Consider the following 13470-nt stretch of genomic DNA (forward strand, 5'->3'; position numbering starts at 1 on the left):
TCGAAACAGGAAATGCAGTTTTTTTTAATCCAAGTGCTGCTGAGTTTAATTTCTGAATTTCTCTCTCTCACCTTAGGTTGGGACAAGCACTCCTATGGTTATCATGGGGACGACGGACACTCCTTTTGTTCCTCAGGGACTGGTCAACCTTATGGCCCGACCTTCACAACGGGTGACGTCATTGGCTGCTGCGTGAACCTCATCAATAACACATGCTTTTACACCAAGAACGGGCACAGTTTAGGTAATCATTTAATGAAAAATGATTTAAGCATATATCTTATTAATGCTTAAATCGTTCGAAATCAGTAACTTTCTTATGTAATCTCTGAATCCACAATACTGAGCGGTTCTGACAATTTTTTTTGTGTTCCTCCAGGTGTGGCTTTCACAGATCTGCCAGTAAGTAAAGCACACAGACCTCTCTCAAACAGTGTAATCTAAAAGTAAGTTTAAAGAAAATCTTTAATTGAAATAATATAAAATATAAATATCAGATGAAACACTTAAAAAATTGTTTTGTCTTTGCAACTAACTGAAATCAGTTTGAAGCTGAAGTACGAAAATGGCTAAAATTGAAATAAAAATGAAAGCTAAATATAAGAAATGAGTAAAAATGACAAAAGCAAATAAGAAAATAAAACGAAAATATACAAATAAAAGCTTGTTTGAAATATTAATAAATACTATACTTGTATATAATAACACTGTTCTCAAATGAGTCTGAGACCACATGAACTGGAATTGACAATCTAATTTAAAATGGAAATAAAGTTTATTTGAAAATGTTTGTAATGTATTAAAAATCGCCTCAATATAGGCATAATGTTACATCCAAAATTCGGTCTCCTCATCATGATAATTAAAAAATGTAAATAAAGTTTATTTGAAAGTGTTTGTATTAAAAATCACCTCAGAATTTTGGGTTTACAGTATGTGTATTAACAGTGTACTTGCCCAAGAAAATACTGGTAATATAAGGTAACTACATGGGTTAAGGGTAGGTTCAGGGTTAGTACCTAGATACGTACATAGTATGTACATGTGGAACAGGACTCTAAAATGTAGTACTACTGAATTTTGGATGTAACGTTACGCCTATGTTGTCTCTTCATCATGATTTTTTGATTTTTTTACATTGTGTTTTCCATCATGCCTGTATCTCTCTGTGCTAGTTTGTACTTTTCTTCCCAATTTTGGATCTTCGTATTGCAGCACTTCACGTTACTCTCCCCTTGAAATGAATGGCTTGTACTGTAGCATTCCTCATTTGTAAGTCGCTCTGTGTCTGCTAAATGAATACCAGTAACAGTAGATTGATAGCGTGGCATAGGCTAGTAATGAGCTCAGATGAGGATTTATCCTTGTGCATGAAGCTTCATTTGAGGCTTTTGCCAGTTAAGGTGTGACTGAATGATTCCTTGTGCTGAGAATTACTGATGGAGAACGTGGAGACCTTCTTAGCAGTCTCTCAGCTCTCTCTTTTTGTCTTTCTGTTTTCCTGTCTTTCATTTCAGCCTAACCTGTACCCCACAGTAGGGCTGCAAACTCCAGGGGAGATAGTAGATGCTAATTTTGGCCAACAGCCTTTTGTGTTTGACATTGAGGACTACATGAGCGAATGGAGGGCCAAGATCCACAGCATGATCGCCCGCTTCCCCATCGGAGAAAGACTGGGAGACTGGCAGGCGGTTCTGCAGAAGTGAGCAGCCTGTCATCTGAAAATAAATTCAGCAGTCACAATATTGATAAAACATTACTTCTTTTCGCTGTAGTTTATAATGCATGTTACCAGCCTTGTTATGTGGCTAATTTGTGATTCATAATATTTCCCACATTAACCTTTTTATGTTTATATCTGCAGTATGGTGTCCAGCTACCTGGTGCATCATGGGTATTGTGCCACAGCAATGGCCTTTGCCAGAACCACAGAGACCATGATCCAAGAGGACCAAACCTCAATAAAAAACAGACAGAGTGAGTACTCGATCAAAGTCAACTAGTTTAGCTAAAAATAACACATCTTCCCATGTAATTTGTGGTTTGGGTAGGAAAATATTACTGTTATGAGGAACTTAACGTTTTTTTCTGGTTAAGCAAAACCATCTTTTTGCGGACACGACTGGCCTGTGAATATTTGATCAATTTCTCAGTGTAAAATTATAGAAAAGCGCCTTTTGATTTAAGCTTTAATCAACACACTGAATATTTATTGTAACCATAATTTTTATGTGACACTGGCAACAGTTAAATTAATTTATTAAATCTGTTTGAAAGGAGCCTTTCAGTATGAGCCATAAGATACATTCAATGTTATATATAATTTTGCTCACAAAGAAAGGGAAAGTCTAAGGGAGTTTGAATATATATATATATATATATATATATATATATATATATATATATATATATATACAGGGTTCTGTCTAGTCTATTTCTTGGTTTTGAGCCCTGACACTCCTGTTTTGTCTTGTCTGTGTGCCTTGTTTCATGTGCTTTCATGTCTTGTTTTGTCTTGTGCTGCCCCTCACACCTTGTTACCTGATTATTGATTCATTTGCCCCACCTGTCCTCCCTCATTACCTGCTTTGTTTGCTCTCCCTATTTATTCTCCCTGTGTTTTCAGTCCTGTGCTGGTTCGTTGTCGTTTATTCACCCTTGTGTGTTCCTTGTCAAGTCAAGTCAAGTCAAGTCAAGTCAAATCAAGTCAAGTGTTTTGTTTTCCCCCACGGGGTAGTTTTTGTTTGTATTTTGTTTTATTTTATATACTTAATAAAAACCAATTTTTCTGTGATTGAGTCCTCGCCTCATCTCCTCAACCGCCACACCTGACTATATATAATTTATTTATTTAGTTTTTAATAGAGAATATATATCTAGAATCGATGCTCCAAAATTGGCTCATTCAGAAACCCTTGGATTCAAATCATAATCGAAACATGAAGTAGGATTGATACTATAATTGCTAAACAAAAAAAAGAACATAAAAAGTGTATACAGGTCTCCAACCTTGTGCTTTTCCGTGTGTGTGTGTGTGTGTGTGTGTGTGTGTGTGTGTAGCACCTATTGCTCTGCATATCCTACTGAAAGATCCCAATATTAGAAAATGAATGACTGAAGTTTTTATTTTTATAAGGATCTTAACAGTTTGAGCACCTGTTAGAGATATAGATATAGAGATATAGATAAATGGAACATTTAAAAACTATATTGGAATCAAACCCCCTGACAGGACACCCTCAGCTTGTGTGTAAGCACCATTTATCCTTTCACATGTGAGGAGAGCAATTACATAGAAGTCTTAAAGGCACAGCAGTAATAAAACACTTGTTTAAAAGGTCAGAGAAAAGGACAATTATCATAAAACTAAATTATGAATGCTCAAAACACTTTACTAACATTCTAAGTGGACCTTGGGGAGAGCGATCGAGTGATTGAAAATGTATGATATGACCATTTAAACAAAAACAAGAGCAAAACACACCTGTCATTTCTTCATCTCATTTGCTTCTTTCTGCATACAGGAATACAGAAACTGGTATTGGCAGGACGTGTTGGAGAAGCCATTGACGCAACACAGCAGTTGTACCCCGGACTCCTAGAACACAACCCCAATTTACTCTTCATGTTGAAGTGAGTATGTTTACCAGACTTGGAGAACCACGTGTGTGCCACTTTGTGTGGAATGAATCAAGAGGAATTGCTTAACTTGAAGCAAGGTGAAAAATGTGTTTTCTTCTCTGGGGATCAGTAGAGCTCAGTTGCATATGAACATCCACAGCTTTCAGGTCTGGATTTCATAATGCAAGCGTACTCAGAAAACACGTAGCCTGAGATTAGGGCAATCTTTTACTCGGTGTTATACTGAAGGGAGGTTTTTATAGTGCCCTATGGTCATTCTGACGAATGAGGCTCTTTTTTGTTATGTGTCTTCATAGTGAAAACACTCACTCAGGGTGAAAAGAGGGTCATGGTTGCTTTGCTCTGAGCTGCTTCTGATATGATTAGTCATACTGTTGCATAAGGTTGAAAAGAAGCTGCCTTTTAACTTTTTATTTTTTTAAAGTAACGCTTACAATCATACGTCAGCTACCCTGTTGAATTGATGTTTTTTTATAATGCATTACGCAGCCCATACTTCTAAATTTTTATGTAGGTTTTAAGGGAAACAATGTCTTTTAAATTATATGCAATTTGAAGATCCACCCTCTAAAATCAGTGGTTTCAAATAATAGCTGAAGTTAAAGAAATGGAATAAGCTTTCCAACTATATTGCAAAATATGCATATATATTCAAATATTTAAGTATTTTTAGTGCATGGAAAGACCGATTCAATTACGTAATTTGTGGTGCTTCATTGGAGTGAGCGGAGCTAACAAGATCTTTTGGCATTTTGCTTGTTTCGACACTCTGATTGGTGGAAATGTCTGTACAGCATCCTGGGTAATGTAGTTTTTCACCATAAATTCTGCTGCTAATTAAACACGATTCTTTTAAAACTAAGTTAAAATAAGGCAGGCTGACGGCTTTAACAGAAAGAACTACCATCAATTACCAACCTCGTAGCTCACAGTAAGGTTGTCTTTAAAGCTTTAGAAGTTACTGTTAAAAATAAATTTCCTATGGATAAAATGTATCGAGTTTTTCTGGGAACTCGACTGTTGCACTGTATTAGTGTACAAAAGTCACAGTAAAGACATTTATAATGTAAAAAAAAAAAACTTTCTAATGATAAAAAAATCCTAAAATAATTTTTATCATGGTTTTCCACATTGATAATAATATGAACTGTTTTTTGAGCATCAGATTTTTGAAGGATTATGAGATACTGAAGACTGACTGCTGAAAATTTCAGCTTTGACATCACATGAATAAATTACATTTTATAATATATTCCGACAGAAACTATTTATTTTAAATTATAGTAATATTTCACAATATTACTGTTTTTACTGTATTTTTTTTATCAAATAAATGCAGCATGGGTGAACATAAGAGACTTCAAAACCATTTAAAAAATCTTACCAACCCCCAACATTTGAACGGTAGTGTATGTTCAAAATCTCTGTAATTGGAAAAAATAGCCAAGCATCATGAATTTACCCTTGTATTGAGTGATTTCTGGCAACTCTGTTCTTTGTTTTGTTAAAAATGTAAGTATAAAGCTAAAATTTAAATTAGTATTTGTATGCTTAATTTGAATTCTGTATTGACGTGTGGTCCTAGACTTAAAAAACCATTAGTCATGCATTGAAAACATGATATCCCTGCTTTTTAGTTCATAAGCAAAACTGCATTCAGACCCTCAATGTAAGCACTACATATCAACAAACCCTTTTCTCAACATGTTACAGGCATTTAAGGGGCATGCTCTGTGTAATGTTCAACTTTTCTTTGGAAACCATCTCTATTAATTTAGCTTGGCTGGAATTTTGTTTTGACGTGAAGATAAAACTTTTTATATAAAGCCTTACATGGAGGTGCATAATTGCACTGTTCGATGTCATCAGATGTCAGATGCTGCTGTGGGAATAGTGCCAGGATGTGTGGGAAGGAAGCAGTGAGAGCTGACTCCTCTCTCTTTCTCTGTGATGGATTACAGTTGAACGACAAGCAGACAGTTTAATGGATTGCTGAGCTGACAGTGTCAATCAGTGGGCATAATGGATAAGAGAAACCTGGTTGAGAGACATTTTAATTGATTGGCAAGTCTGAAGTGAGTGTGTATTTGTGTGTGAGATCTTGCTTGTGTAACAGTGATTTTTTCTTTTGGTGCCCTCCCTCAGGTGTCGGCAGTTTGTAGAGATGGTGAATGGTACGGATAGTGAGGTACGGTGCTTTAGTGTCCGCTCTCCTAAATCACAGGACAGCTATCCCGGCTCCCCCAACATGAGCCCCCGGCACGGAGCCACCAACGCTCACTTGCACAGCACAGGTAACAAACACACTCCACACATTTTCAGCTACTTAAAATATTTTTATGTGAACAATGCATTTGGGTGAATCCCATGGAAAAAATGTCCATGTTTCATCCTAGAATCTAGGGAAAAAATTGGAAATTATATTTCTTGGGAATACGAAGCCATTTAGGAAATCCACAGCCTCAGCAAATAATAACTTTTTTTGCATTACATATATGAAAACAATCTCACAATGCAAACATTTGTAATGCTCCTAAAAATAGGCTTATTTTTTTTGCAAAATATTATTATTAGTAATATTATTTTATTTATTTTGAGGTCAAATATGACATAAATATTTATTGACAATTTTTTTGGTTCACCCATTTGCCCAATACTCTATCTACAAAGTTTCTGTTAAAGTGATAGTTCGCCCAAAAATCTAAATTCTATAATTTCCTCACCCTCAAGTTGTTTCAAACCTTTTTCCATTCTAATTTTCATTGAAAAATATATATGGGTAACCAAAATGTTCATCTTTGGGTGAACTATCTCTTTAAATTGTGTTCAGCATGCCCACACTTTTTGAAATGTTTTGTCCTGAATGTGGGTTGCAAATGTACATAATTCTGCAGTATGGTTTTAATTCATTAAAATATGTTAGATTGAACTACAAAGTAACTTATCTATTTGGTAGCTGAAAGCATTAATCACAATTAGCCCACATATTTGTTAAACCAAAATACAAGAGTTGGGGGATGTGTAGAACTTTGTAAAGAACAGATGTTCAAATTCAGAATTCTGTGGGCGTAGATTCCGTGTGGGTCTGATCATGAGTATCATCTTCCAGAGAACACATTCATAACAGATGGTTTATTGAATCACTTGTTTCACCTGTACTGCAGTTGGGTGGATTATGTAACTTACAATTCAAGTAAAGCACTTTTATTCATGCTTTCTTAAGATAGTTCTCATTGTTTTTTCCCTCCTCGTGACTCAGGAGCAGACAGTCCCACATGCAGTAACGGGGTCACCCCTCCTAACAAAAATAAGAGCCACAACAAATACACAGGCGTAAGCTCCGCCTCCTCCTCTCCATCCTCCTCTCCCTCCTCCGTCAATTACTCCGAGTCCAACTCTACCGACTCCACCAAGTCCCAGCCACACAGTGCCACCAGCAACCAGGAGACTAGGTGTGTGTGTGGTGTTGTTTGGGTTAGAGATTGTGGGTTTGAGTTTGAGCCAGACAGAAAACTAAATATGCACTTGTATGCAAGCAGGGCCAAGCATATCAATGTGTTGTGTACTTACATTCTTGAGAGACTCTGCTGTTGACTGTGTATTTTTGTGTGTTGACAGTGATAGTGAGATGGAGATTGAGGCAGAACATTACAGCAATGGCGTGACAGAAAGCTCAACTCGCATAATGAATGGCACGTACAAACACCAGGAAATCCTACAGGCGGATGACAGCAGTGTTGGCAATGGAGTAGCAGGTACAACACACGTGTAGGATTTTTAACATCACATTCTACAGGCTGTGAGAACGCCTTTTTAAGAATGCTTTGTTTATACCTTTTTCTTTCTTCATTCTGATGTGACTAGTTCTTTCTCTGCTCTGTCCTTCTCCCCCTTGAGAGATGCTAATTTGAGCTCCTCTATAACTCAGCCCATTAAATGCTTTTCTCCAAGGTTACAAAGAGAGTGTGATAGTTTGTGGTTGTGAAGTTTCGATAGAGTGTGTAGCTTTTATTAGCACCCAGTGCACAGTTTTCTTCCTTTACAAAATAAATAAGAATGTAATTTCTTGGGATGCTTTCAGACATTGATTTTTGCTTTGGTTTGATAAAATGGTTATGATGTATTAAAAAACAAATGAGTCACTATTAGATGGAGGACTTTTTTATATTATATTAATTATATTATATTATAATATTTTAAATATAATTCAATATAATTATATTATAATGAAAAAAATTTAGCTTTGCCAAAATATATTCAAATGGAAAACAGTTTTTAAATTAATTTGATTTGATTACAATACAATTTTGTATTATTTTATTATAAAACAATTATATTATATAGAAATATAATACAATATTATATTCAATATAATTATAATATAATGAAACAGTTGTTTTAAATTGTGATTATTACAATAAATTATATTATTATAATACAATTTTATTATACATTATATTGAAATATAATATAATACGATATAATATTCAATATATAATGCAATATAATTATAATATAATGAAAATTCATCTTTGCCATCACAGGATTAAATTGTATTTTACAATATATTCATATAGAAAACAAAACAGTTATTTTAAGTTGTAATTAAAATGATATTATATTAATAAGAAATATTTACATTCCCAATAGTTTCACTGCCTAATTAAACATAGCCTCAAATTAATATAACAATACTGGGCAAGATTTCCCAGCAGTGCTATATTGAAGCAATTTATGTGCGCTGTGTAATTATAGTTGCAAACATGTCTGCTATCTGGGGTGTCATTGCAATTGATTTGCTCCTCTAGATGACAGCTGCAGCTCCAGACAGCTGTGTGGAGGAAACCAGGCGGCCACAGAGAGAATGATCCAGTTCGGCAGAGAGCTTCAGGCCCTCAGCGAGCAGCTCTGCCGGCAGTACGGCAAGAACGCCACTCACAAAAAGATGCTGCAGGTATGGAGGGAAAAAGAGGAGGAAAGGTTTGAGAATGTGATGAATGGGTGGATGTTTGCACAGGCAACATTGGAAAAAGGTGATATTGAGCAATTTATAATAGTCAGTTTCAGTTTTATATTAACTATTGGTGAAGTGGTCTATTTAGACTTGCAGTCATATTGCGTGCATACAAAGTAATCTGTTCAACTCCTCTGCCTCTTGGTTGTTGCACATTTGAAGTGGAAAGTTGATTAGCCTTGTGGGTAGCAGTACTCTTACATTCTTTGTGCCCACTCGCCAGCGTGCATGTTTGTGTGTTCAGGATGCATTCAGTCTGCTGGCGTACTCGGACCCCTGGAACTGCCCCGTGGGCCAGCAGTTGGACCCCATGCAAAGAGAGGCGATCTGCTCCGCTCTCAACAGCGCTATTCTGGGTAAGGCCGCTTAGCTGGCTGAGATGAATACTCTATGTGAACATGAGCACTTTTGTAGGCCTCGTTATTTAAATGTGGCCACAGTTACATGAGGCAGGTAAATGTCCAAGTTGTTATGATCATTTCTACTTATTTAATAGTTGTAATGGCTTCATATCTGTGATGTTTTCCGTCATTCAGAGTCTCAGAATCTGCCCAAACAGCCTCCTCTCATGCTGGCTCTGGGTCAGGCCACCGAGTGCGTGCAGCTGATGGCCAGGGTTCGCTCTGGTTCCTGCTCCTTCGCCAGAGTCGACAACTTTTTGCACTAGCACTAGTCCAGGTGAGAGCACCAAGGTAATTGGAGTCTGGAGGGTTTTTTTTTTTTTTTTTTACACAGAATTTTAATTTAAAATTTAAGTGTAGTTTTAGTTTGTTTTAAAATCCAGTTTGTATGTCATTTGCATCTTTGAGAAATTATTAGTTTTAGTTTTTTTATTTGAATTCAGTATAATAATTTCAGTTATCATTCCTTATAACACAAGAACATAAATCATTCTGTGTATATTTGTCTAGTCACAGAGAAAACTATTGAAAAATGATATAGTTCTATATAAGATGTCAATCGCACCCTTTTTTGGGATTATTCGCACCCTTATTGTGAAATTAAGCACCATTTATCTTGTTTAATGCAGTCATTTACATTTCAGATTGAAGGCTGAATTACACAAAACTGTATTTTCTGCAAGCTGTTTTTAAAGATAAATGTAGGTGTCTTTCCCAAAAAAGGAACACTTGGAGACTCCAAAAGTCCAGTTGCGATATCAAACAGGACCACATTGAAACCCCTAAAGCAACCGTCTTGACCCAACTGTATATACCTACTACAGTACAAGGATCCATTCAGATTTACTAAACACTGCAACATACACATAACAGATAACGTTGGAAACAACGTGAATGTACTGAAATGCGTCTGTGCATAAGTACGATGTGCGATCAGTGCATCAAGAGCGCACATACATGATTTGTTTGCTTATCAATATAACGGACTCACTGTATGTCACTGCAATCATCTTTACCTTCATTACAATCCGCATCCATAAAAACTTTACTAGCGAGACGTTAGTTTGCTTTATCCAGCCGAGATGATCTGATCGCAAACAGAAAAGTGAAAATGGCTTATTAAACAGTTAGAATAGATATTTCCGCCTATCAGGGTTAGAGGTGCTTGCAACATTGTAGATACTCCGTGTGATAAACTCCCGACTTCTAAGAGCATCTAACTGGGTGACGTAAAATACGTTAATGACGTAATTTCATGTGCTTCACTAAATTATTTGCGTTAAATTCCGCTATTTTTACGCATTAAGAATTTTGAAATAATCGCAAGCGTTAAAGCTTTAACGTCGACAGCACTATATTCAATTTCATCAACAAATTTTACATTCCCAGTATGACAACGCTTGATTTAAATACATGTAAATCAGATGGTCGCTTCTAAATGGTTGGTTCTTTCTGATAGTGTATATTTTAATGATATATTTTAACTATTCAACTTTAATACATAATACAAAAACAAAAGGTAATTTCCGTCCATTTTTTAATTTTGTTCCTTTTAATGCACATTTATCCAGGCCAGTGTTTATTATTTTGCAAAATCACTTTCTCATTTTTATTTTACTTTTTTTATTTCTTAAAATATTCCAGTATTTCTATTGTCCATGTTAAATAATCCTTTTGTATTTCCCTCAGGCAATGTTCAGGACGGCTACAAATAGGACTTTCCAGTTGTTTGCCATGACGAGAACATGCGTTTGAATTGGTGTGTCGCTTGCCGTTTGCAAGAAGCAGCCGAGCAGAATGAATAGAAACATGAGAAGAGAGGCTTCTTTTTAAAATTAGTATTATCAAATACAAATTGTGTGACACTATTTAAAGATAATTAATTATTCTGTTTATCTAGTCATTTTTATTTTAGTTTATATTTTGTCCGTTTGTTGTGCTCATTTTGAAACAAATCAACTTCCCAAACTATTTTTTTTTTTTTTTCATGGGTGAATTCAGTGCATAGTATTTCAAGCGTACCATATCAACAATATACATAATGGTAAGTTCCTACTGAAAATTTGAGCTACGCACTCTGGTTTTTCTCAGTCAGAGCTCAGGTATTTAGACAAATGTTCTTTTATTTGCGCAGACAGGTGTCGCTTCACCAGACCATACTGTGGATTTTAAAGCAGGTCCTTTTCTATGTACAAGCAAATTCTATAGATTATTTTTATTATTATTTGGTCAACCTAAGCTGCCCCTTTAGGAATTAGATGAACGTTGATGTTGTGCATACAGAAGTTTGGCGACCTTCCGATGTTTTCATCGGAGCAAGTGTGCGAACGAGGGTGAGATAATGCATGGCTCATATAGCGTCTCACCTTTTAAGCTACTTTAGCATCTCAGGCACCAGCACAAGTTTCATTAGACACAATCACACAGTGACGACGCAGACTTGCCTTTGGGTCCAATGTAGATGAATTATATTTTCAATCATAGACCTTTTGCCCTAAATGGATCTATTTTACCGATATTTTACCATCTTTATAGCCGTGGGTATCATGCAAATGTCAACCTTCACTTTTTTTTAAGTTAGGTATATTGAAGTTAACATGTGGTTTTCTAATTTTTGTGGCTGTACCAAATAAAAAGGCAGTTTTTGACAAAAGAAATTTAAGGTTAGTTTGATTACTGAGAAGCTCACGGACTAACTTCATATACTAAGTCTGTACGTTTTATATCCATGTGAATAGTGTCACTGTGTTGATAGTTCTCCTGTTAGATTAACAACTATACAGACTGACACCGTTTTCAACTTTTGTTATTGGTTGTTTCATTGGCTGTTGAGTACCGTTGTTCAAGTTTTGTTACCATTGGATGCACTGTACTTGGATTAATGCACATGATGCATTACTGTATCCGTCTACCTCTCCTGTTCAGGAATGGAGGGACAGAGTATGAACTTGCAGCATGCAAGACAATTGAGCGTTCCTAAAAATGAACAGAAAACTCGCAAACGAAATAAGTATTTATTTAGCACCTAGAACATCTCCTTAAATTGCAATTGTGCTTGTTGCTCCAGAACTTCACCTCGACCTCATATCAGTGCAATTGTTTTGGTTTTTCCCCCCCTCCGAGATGTTCTCTAACGATCTTTTTCTTGGCCTTTGTAAGTGTGATGTTAACTGGCTCAGGCACTTTTTCCTGTAAGCAGCCTGTTTTTGTTTTTTCCCCCTTTCTTTCTTTTAATCTGATCATCCATGAAGGAAAAACTATCAATCGACCCCATGTCAACACAGCATTTCACTCAGCCAGCACGCACGCCGCTCTGGTGTTGAATGTAGCTTAGCCGATTTCAGTTTCCACATTTTTTTGCTGCTGGCCATCACGAGATTGTTACATTCCCGTATTTACACCTGCTTTTGTTCTTTTCAGTTATACCTCACTTACTCTTAGAACAGTGCTGTCTAGCTTGTTGTATCGTGTCAGGCATTTTAACAGAAGGTGTGTGTAGTGCAGTGGCCATTTTGGTCGACCTGCAGGTCATCTGGTGGAAGTTAGAGGCCACAGAGTCACTGGAGAGTTGCAGATTCTCCTCAATATCTAAAATAAACTTGGCCTTCCCAACTCTGGAGTTCCATAATGGATATAGGCAATAGCAGATTAAACTGAATGGAGCCCTACCATGTGTTTTTAGCAGTGTTTGTGTCAATCTGATTCAGTGGGGTAGACATTTTACACATCCTCATCCCTAATGATCAGTCAACTTATTTTACCAGTTTACTCCGCTAAACGGGTCGATTTGATTTTTAAATGGTGGTATCTTGTTGCATGGGGACATCTTGTGTAACTATTTACTTATGTTTGAGTTACAAAATGGCAGTTTGTAGAGGAGCACTCGTACCTCTACTGACCTGTCCGTTGTAGATCTTTTGTCACGGGGCGGCTTTTTAATGCCAAATATGTTTTTGGAACTCATCATAATCTAACCACCTATAATGAATATTGTTGTTTTAAAAGAATCCATCACAGAACGTCATATTGGCTTTAAATAGGGACGTACGTACATACATCGAAGGGAAGAAAGTAGCCAAAATGTGTCATGTTCCTGCTTCAAAAGACAACGGAGCAAGACGGATGGAATGGAGTACAGCGAGCTGTGCACAGTTTACTTCTATTACGATTTTAATTTCATTTGAGTTTTCTTTTAGCAATTGTGAAATGAGTTACCCTCTACTTAGCATGAACCTTTAAAAAACCTTTAAAACGACATAAAAAAGAAAAACAATTAAAAAATGAAAAAGAAAAAAAGACATACCTATGTACTGGAAACATGATAAAGAAATATTGTACTCATTTAATTTTGACAGAATTATTTTTATTAAAATACACATCCATGAGCAAACGGTGTCTGTCTTTTGTATTATT

General features: G+C 36.1%; 1 protein-coding gene across 2 annotated transcripts in view; it reads left to right on the forward strand.

Moving 5' to 3' along the window:
* ranbp10 (RAN binding protein 10) overlaps positions 1-13447 on the forward strand; it is a 29319-nt gene extending 15872 nt beyond the window's left edge. Inside the window, exons 4-15 of one of the 2 annotated variants that reach the window (XM_079621433.1) lie at positions 77-244; positions 380-402; positions 1518-1702; positions 1865-1977; positions 3525-3633; positions 5788-5936; positions 6902-7094; positions 7261-7397; positions 8451-8596; positions 8901-9012; positions 9193-9348; positions 10747-13447. In XM_079621433.1, the coding sequence (XP_079477559.1) occupies positions 77-244; positions 380-402; positions 1518-1702; positions 1865-1977; positions 3525-3633; positions 5788-5936; positions 6902-7094; positions 7261-7397; positions 8451-8596; positions 8901-9012; positions 9193-9323 (1466 nt within the window). In that variant the 3' untranslated portion in view covers positions 9324-9348; positions 10747-13447. The remainder of the gene's footprint in view (positions 1-76; positions 245-379; positions 403-1517; positions 1703-1864; positions 1978-3524; positions 3634-5787; positions 5937-6901; positions 7095-7260; positions 7398-8450; positions 8597-8900; positions 9013-9192; positions 9349-10746) is intronic. The other variant, XM_079621432.1, reaches the window with a different exon arrangement.
* Positions 13448-13470: the final 23 nt, after the last annotated feature.

The sequence above is a fragment of the Phoxinus phoxinus genome, assembly GCF_949152265.1.
Source record: "Phoxinus phoxinus genome assembly, chromosome: 8".
Taxonomy (NCBI): domain Eukaryota; kingdom Metazoa; phylum Chordata; class Actinopteri; order Cypriniformes; family Leuciscidae; genus Phoxinus; species Phoxinus phoxinus.